Source organism: Salvelinus fontinalis, chromosome 7, assembly GCF_029448725.1.
Source record: "Salvelinus fontinalis isolate EN_2023a chromosome 7, ASM2944872v1, whole genome shotgun sequence".
NCBI classification, from domain to species: domain Eukaryota; kingdom Metazoa; phylum Chordata; class Actinopteri; order Salmoniformes; family Salmonidae; genus Salvelinus; species Salvelinus fontinalis.
This window is the reverse complement of record NC_074671.1, coordinates 17,864,116-17,870,998: the sequence shown is the minus strand read 5'-3', so window position 1 is coordinate 17,870,998 and position 6,883 is coordinate 17,864,116. Positions and strand designations below refer to the sequence as shown.

General features: G+C 45.9%; 2 protein-coding genes across 2 annotated transcripts in view; one reads left to right on the top strand and one right to left on the bottom strand.

Moving 5' to 3' along the window:
• LOC129859130 (myb-related protein A-like) overlaps positions 1–1,091 on the top strand; it is a 23,586-nt gene extending 22,495 nt beyond the window's left edge. The window contains exon 16 of the mRNA XM_055928517.1: positions 1–1,091. This exon is cut by the window's left edge and continues 1,312 nt beyond it. The gene's annotated coding sequence lies outside the window, so the exon portion shown is untranslated.
• Positions 1,092–4,631: 3,540 nt separating this feature from the next.
• On the bottom strand, positions 4,632–6,359 carry LOC129858907 (jouberin-like). Its single transcript, XM_055928135.1, has 3 exons — positions 6,189–6,359; positions 5,743–5,819; positions 4,632–4,899 (listed from the first exon to the last, which is right to left on the bottom strand). The coding sequence occupies exons 1-3, from the start codon at positions 6,357–6,359 to the stop codon at positions 4,632–4,634; spliced, it is 516 nt and encodes a 171-aa protein (XP_055784110.1).
• Positions 6,360–6,883: the final 524 nt, after the last annotated feature.

The window sequence follows — 6,883 nt, the reverse complement described above, 5'->3', positions numbered from 1 at the left end:
TAATCTCTTTCATTCAGTCATTCTGTTAACTATCAGATGTAGTTAATAACCATTGTATAGTGACATCACTGAGTTGTTGATATTGGTAGAACAGTTTCGCCTGGAATCAGAGTTTCTTTGTATTCTCCAGAGGTAGTAGCAGGATTCAGTCTCCAACCTCTAATCATAGACAAATTGCACTTTTCTCATCGTTTAAGTGTTGTTTTGTTAATTTGTTTGTGCTCATGACGTAGCTCTTGTTTGTGTTTGTTTCGTTTTTTTTTAATCCAGTGCCATTGGATGAATGTCTCACTACATGTGACTATTGAACACTGACACACAGATGTAAAGACAGAGCTGTTTAAAATCAATTGTTTATAAGTAATAATCACAAGTACAATACAAGATATTCAACATACAATGAAAGATGAAGCTTTTACATCTTTATGTGACAATGCGGTCTTCTATGGCTCTGATTGGTTGCCTCTATAATAATAGGGATGCAGCAGAGTATCTATGGTCCCTGTGGTGATGGTTGGTGTCATTTGTTCCGACAGTCTTCCAACTGTTTAGAATGTAGATAATAATGGGGATTATCCAGCATGAAGTGTGTTTGAGAATAAGAAGGGAATCTCCTCAGGAAAGATCAAGTGGAAAGATCATTTATGTTCACTCTCTCTGAACTCCACAGAACCACACTTTCTGAACTGTCTGATTTCCCGACATCTAACAGCTACAGTAAATATGAATATATGTTTGTTCTCTGTTCTGTTGGTTGGTTTGACTTCAGTATGTTGTATGTTTTGTTTGTAACATGTTGTATGTTAACACTTGGACATCTAACCCGAGGCTATAAGGGAATTAACTATATTTATAGTAGCAGTTGTTGTCATAATAATAATGCATGAACAACAAGCAATACATTGGACTTTTCAGTGATCATGTTTTTACTACAACTACAGTAATCACAGACGTAACACTTCCATTATGTCATTTTCAAAGTTTACTGTGTTTTCTGCTGAAATCATAACCAGGTACCATAGAATTCCTGCCAACTGCCATTGTAACCATGTACTTAATATGGAATAATAATAAAATGTTATTGCATTGCGTTTGTGGCTCTTTGTCATTGTGTTATGTAACAGCAATATGATGTTATGATCTTGGTGCACCTCTCTTTAACACTGCAGTCTTATTCACGTTAAACCTTGTCATCCAAATACCTTCTATCCCTGTTCCCTCCAGTGGAAGGACTCTTCTGTTCCCTGTCCAGTCCTGTCAGGTGGATTAACAGTATCTGTGTATATGTTGCCTGTGGAGTGTGTCAGCTTGGCCTGGGTTCACCATGGACACAATCCCTCTTCCGTGTGTGTGTGTGGCTGTGCGTGTGTGTGTGTGTGGCGGTCTGCTGTCAGCTTGGCCTGGGGTCTGCGGACACGAGTCCCCCTCCGGCAGGACAAGAGGCCTCTCCACAGGGTCAGCTGCTGGCCCTAAAGACGCCCAGTCACCCGTGACTTAATGCCCCCGGGCGCTATTGTCCCCAGGACCTGTTGCTTTTACAGACCCATTCACTCAATTGCCCCCAAGAGGAGGGGCACAAGGCCTGGCGACTTGCCTTCTGCTGGGGCAGCATCAACAGTACAGACAAACGTGCACACAAATATCCACTAGATCAATCTGTTTCTTGTCTGGGCAGGACTTGAGCTATTGTTGCTTTCAGATGGTCTGGACTGGCTTGAGACATGTCAAAGGCTTACTGCCTCTTAATTGGTTGTTGGCATCAGCCAGTAAAGCCTTGTGTTTACTGAGTGTATTGTTTTGCTCCTGCATAGGGCACTCCTTATTGACTTAGCTTGGCCTCACATGCACCTGTTGGGTATCAGTACAGACATGTGTACTATACAGACGTGTGTACTATACAGATGCGTGTACTATACAGACGCGTGTACTATACAGACGCGTGTACTATACAGTGTATTGACAGGCATCTATTTTAGTAGTACTGTAGCACATCAATCAATGGGTAAAGCATTTAGTGATTGAGAGAAGTATGTTTTACTTCAATTAAATGTACATACTGTTTCAAGTCATTATGTTGTACAGTCCTCAAACTTTCCTGTGTGTATTGGTGTTCAATGCAGAGAGCTCCAGGAGCAGCAAGGGTCCTTTCCCCTCCACACACACACACACACACACACACACACACACACACACACACACACACACACACACACACACACACACACACACACACACACACACACACACACACACACACACACACACACACACACAGCCAGCCTTTGTGTATGCCAGACAGCAGATGGCAGCCATTATAGCACTGACAGGGCAGTCATCTGGCAGGCACCCTGTTGGTGTTCTGCTGAACACACAGCACCACTGAGGGGATGAGACACTTTAGGCGGGAAAAACAAATTGTGTGTGTGTGTGTGTGTGTTTTGGACCCTTTCTGCTGTAAATAGGTCCTAGTCTCCAGTTCCCCTGTGAATGTTAGTGCTGTGAGGTTAAACAGGCTCACTAATGAGCAGCAGTACCTAACTGGTATACTAGAGGAGCCTGCTGCCTGACTACACTTTTAGCAACAAACAACAGATTCACAATGAGGGGCGATACAATACATTGGACTGGGTTGGTCTGCGTTTCTTTCTGGGGTGTATCTGAGGTGTAACTGAAGCCTGTGTGTGTGTGTGTGTGTGTGTGTGTGTGTGTGTGTGTGTGTGTGTGTGTGTGTGTGTGTGTGTGTGTGTGTGTGTGTGTGTGTGTGTGTGTGTGTGTGTGTGTGTGTGTGTGTGTGTGTGTGTGTGTGTGTGTGTGTGTGTGTGTGTGTTTAGTCAAGGGGTCCTGGTTGAATGGGCATGGAAGACAGTGTATGAGGGGTACAGACTGTGTTCACCGGGGGTGGGGCAGGGCTCAGCACTGTCCTGCATAGCATCTGCTGCTCCACAGGTGAGGAGGAGAAAGAACAGGTGTCAGGCAGGTGAACACCCCCCCTCTACACACCAGCCCTCCGGGCCTCTAGACTCTATGAGAGAAGGGCCTCTGTCACTCTGGTGTAGCTGTCACTGTCCCCACTGGATGTCAACCACAAGAATCCACATAGCAAGGCTTTATTCCAGGAGTTAGAGAGGCAGAGTTTGACCCTGGATTAAAGATAATTAAAGCACTGATTGAATGAATGAATGGATGAAGGAGAGTAGAGAGAGGAGAGGCCAGTCAGAGGGGGAAAGCTGCTCCTCTCTCAGAGGCGGTAAGCCTTTCTCAGCAGATGGCTGTGGCGGACAGGCCTCCAGCATCAAACATCCTATATCACATACTAAGAAATCAGGAAGATGTGCGAGGGAACACCAAGATGTTGGAAAACTGTTCAGACACTATTTCTGCTTCCATCTCAACAACACAGAGGTTCAGACTGACCATGCAACTAGTCATAAATTACAGGACGGCTTTTGGCTTTGGTGTTTTTTTAAACGCTTACCTTTTTAACCAGCATTCCCCGTAGTTAGCATTATTGCTTGCTAATGCCATAATCTCACATATCAGGCGGGGATATGGTCCTTGTTAGAATAGATCTGATCTAAATGTATCAATGGACACATCACTGGGCTGGTGGATGTGGTGTCTAAATCTAATAGAGGTCAAGGTTAGGATTAGGATTAGAGAGTTGGAGCTTTAGTCCTTCCAAAGGATACATTCCACAGCGTTGCCCTTTCAAAGGATACATTCTACAACGTACTCCAGTCGTGGCCATGCTGGGAGGTACCACTGAAGACTGTGTGGAGCCCAGAGAGAGCTGTTTTACCATTGCCTGGGCAACCTTCACAATAATGATGCCATTTCCTTTGGCAGTGCCTTTCAACACGCCTCAATCACACATCCTCTCACTTCACAGGGCTTTTTTCAGCTCCGTTGAATGGGAGACTCTTGCCGTGGTACATGCTGTAGTGGAATATGTTACTAACTAGAATGAAGGGATATCAGCTGCAAGTACGGGTTTGATTATTTTTATGAAAAATACATTCTTGGCTGATGTTGGGTTTTACACAAATTAAATTTAACAATTTATAGTCAAAAGGAAATATATCAATGATTTAGTGCTGCTCTGGAACGTCGTAGTTGCAGAGAATACAGCCTAATATGGATGACAACATGGAACAGAAAGCTCAGGCAGACTCATGGAACAGAAAGCTCAGGCAGACTGGAACATTATTTGGCTGAAGTAAACACAGTTAGCTTCATAAAATATAGTCATAAATCTGATCCCTCTTTGACTATTAATGAAATACTTTCCCCCCTATTCAACCCCTCAATTTACGGCTTGCTTAATGTCACATCTTAATCCCGGAAAATGTATATACAGTACACCATTGATATTTCTTGAACACTTTACAGAGGAGGCAGGGAAGTAGTTACCCTCACTCCAGCTCTTCAATAATGCAGCCAACAGTTCAGCCATAGACTAGCATCAGTGATGTAACTATGGCAACCCTACCTGGCCCCATTGGGGGTGGGCACAAAATGTAGTCACTTTTCAAAAATATCCCACCGCTATACCCAATATACCCAACCCAATCTCCTCCTCCTCCCTTGTGCCTGTTTCTCTCCCCACACACACCACCGTCCATCGTAGCATCTTAGTCGGCCATGTAGCCCGTGTTGCTGGACCCATGACAATCACTCCTCCGACGGTGCTTGGATAGGATCCTGTGGAGGAAGCTTGGGGAGCTGTGTGTCTGTGGCTGGGGTTGGGGCAGGGGCTGGGGCAGCCTGTTAGGGAGAGAGATCTGGGCCTTCAGTATCAGGATGGGGCCCTCTCTCTCCCCCTCGGCCCCCCCGGCCCCCTCCGGCCCCCCTCCTGCCGCTGCTCTGCTGGCTCTGCGGAGGGCCTGCAGCCTGAGTGCGCTGGAGAACAAAGAGGACACAACAAACACAAAGGACATGTTTATTCCCGCTGACCCAAATTCCAGCGCTCAGCGCAGACAAGACAAGCGCAGGGCTGTTCAGGGGGCTCGCTCTGAGTGTGTGTGTGTGTGTGTGTGTTTGTGTGTGTGTGTGTGTGTGTGTGTGTGTGTGTGTGTGTGTGTGTGTGTGTGTGTGTGTGTGTGTGTGTGTGTGTGTGTGTGTGTGTGTGTGTGTGCAGGCTGTTGCAGCTCAAGGATCTACGTTCACCTCTACACACATTAGGAGGGACCTAAGTCACACAGCACAACTAAAATGTATAATCTTGGATCATCTCTTAAACAACATCCAACTACTGTTTACATTTCCACGTTCACTGAGGGCACTTCAGTCAGATTATACAGACACTTCTGCTCCACTGTTTGACATTATGAAACACAATATTTCTTGAGGGAAAGAGGGAGCCCTCATCTACTCCCCTGAACGCAGGTCTGTGACTGTGAGCCCCCACTGTGGTCCAGTGTGTGAGGGAGCAGCAGTGCAGTGAGTGGGAATTGATCAGGGAGGGAGGGAGGGATGGGTGGGGGGTGGGGGGGGTGTAATCTGTGTGCTTTGTCAACTAATGAGGGATGAGAGGGGCCACCTGTTCAGGGTGCGCTGGGCGGAGTGGAACTGGAGGAGGTGGAGGCAGTGAGGGGTGTGTGTATGTGTGTGGGGAGCAGCTGCTGGGGTGTGTGTATGAGTTGTGTACACGCACTTGTGGAGGGGGGTTTGATTGAGGATTGTGTGTGTTTGTGTCTTTCTGAGTGTGTATCTGTGTGTGTGTTTTGGGCGCGCTGCTCTCACCCAGTACCACCTGCATACGTGGCCGGAGCTGAACCCCGTCTCGCTAAGCGGCGGACGTCTTTAGCTGGCTCATCATCCTAACAACACAAACAGAGGTGTGTCAATGACAGGGTGGGATTACTGCTGGGACTGTTCTGTATTGCTATCCCTCTGTCCTGTCAAAAACTCAGGTAGGCTATTCTAACCAGAAATACTTTTCTGTAAATCAGCAGAGCTATTCTTTATGAATAGTAGGGGTGGGCAATATTATATCTGCGAGCAGTGCAAGAGCATACGAGGTGTGTATGCAGGCTTTTGTTCCAGCCAAGCACCAACACAATTGATTTAACTAATCAAAGTCTTGATCGATGACTATAAATAGAATAGAGTAGAAATAGAGCCTTGTTGCACTCAGAGACAGAATGTTGTTTTTGCCTAGCATAAGACAATTTCCACTAGCCACTAACCTGGTGGCTCTGCTCCATGACATGCGAGGCCGGGAAGTATCCCTGCTGTCCGTTTTGCAGCCGCCCAAACCACCGGGCCTCATCATCTTTACACAGAACCAGGATGAACTCACCCCGGGTCAGCGCAAGCTCATCTGGCCAGTGGGGCTTGTAGCTGCGCTTTACCACCATCTAGTGGATAGATCGAGAAATGCAACTTCAATACATTTTATATGTAACAAGACAGATGCGGTACTTGAGCATGCGCAGCGTTGTTCCATATGTCTGTCACAGTATATGCTTGTCTCTGCAGTAAGTTTATATGATATAGTGTGCCTTGTGATGATCAAAGAGGTGTCATGACATGTCCAATTCATTGTTCCATTCCTTTACCGCAGCTCATTCACATTGAGTCTATGCCTGAATGAAAGAAGAGGATTAGGAGGCTGGCTAAAACTCTATGGATTACCTGGCTCGCAGTTAAAAAGACACCCAATCACCTGCTGTTCTCTATGATCTGTTCTCTTTAGTCTCATGGTAATGAATGACATAACAGACAGCATCTAATTTGAACTAACTAATGCAATTGTCTCTACAGACAAGTGTAGCTGGAGACACAAAAACAATCTACATGAGATGTCTCATGCTTGCATAAACAGAATCCAGAGGATATGAGGGTGAATTGCGGAGCAAATCTACCAATTGTATCAACAAGT

What these genes read in the sequence shown, in the direction of transcription:
- LOC129858907 (XM_055928135.1), bottom strand. Translation starts at nt 6,359, where the DNA reads ATGGTGGTAAAGCGCAGCTACAAGCCCCACTGGCCAGATGAGCTTGCG. An exon ending in TCATGGAGCAGAGCCACCAG is followed by an intron (nt 5,820 to 6,188) that starts GTTAGTGGCTAG and finishes TTGTGTTGTTAG; the next exon opens with GATGATGAGCCAGCTAAAGA. An exon ending in ACGTATGCAGGTGGTACTGG is followed by an intron (nt 4,900 to 5,742) that starts GTGAGAGCAGCG and finishes TTTGTTCTCCAG; the next exon opens with CGCACTCAGGCTGCAGGCCC.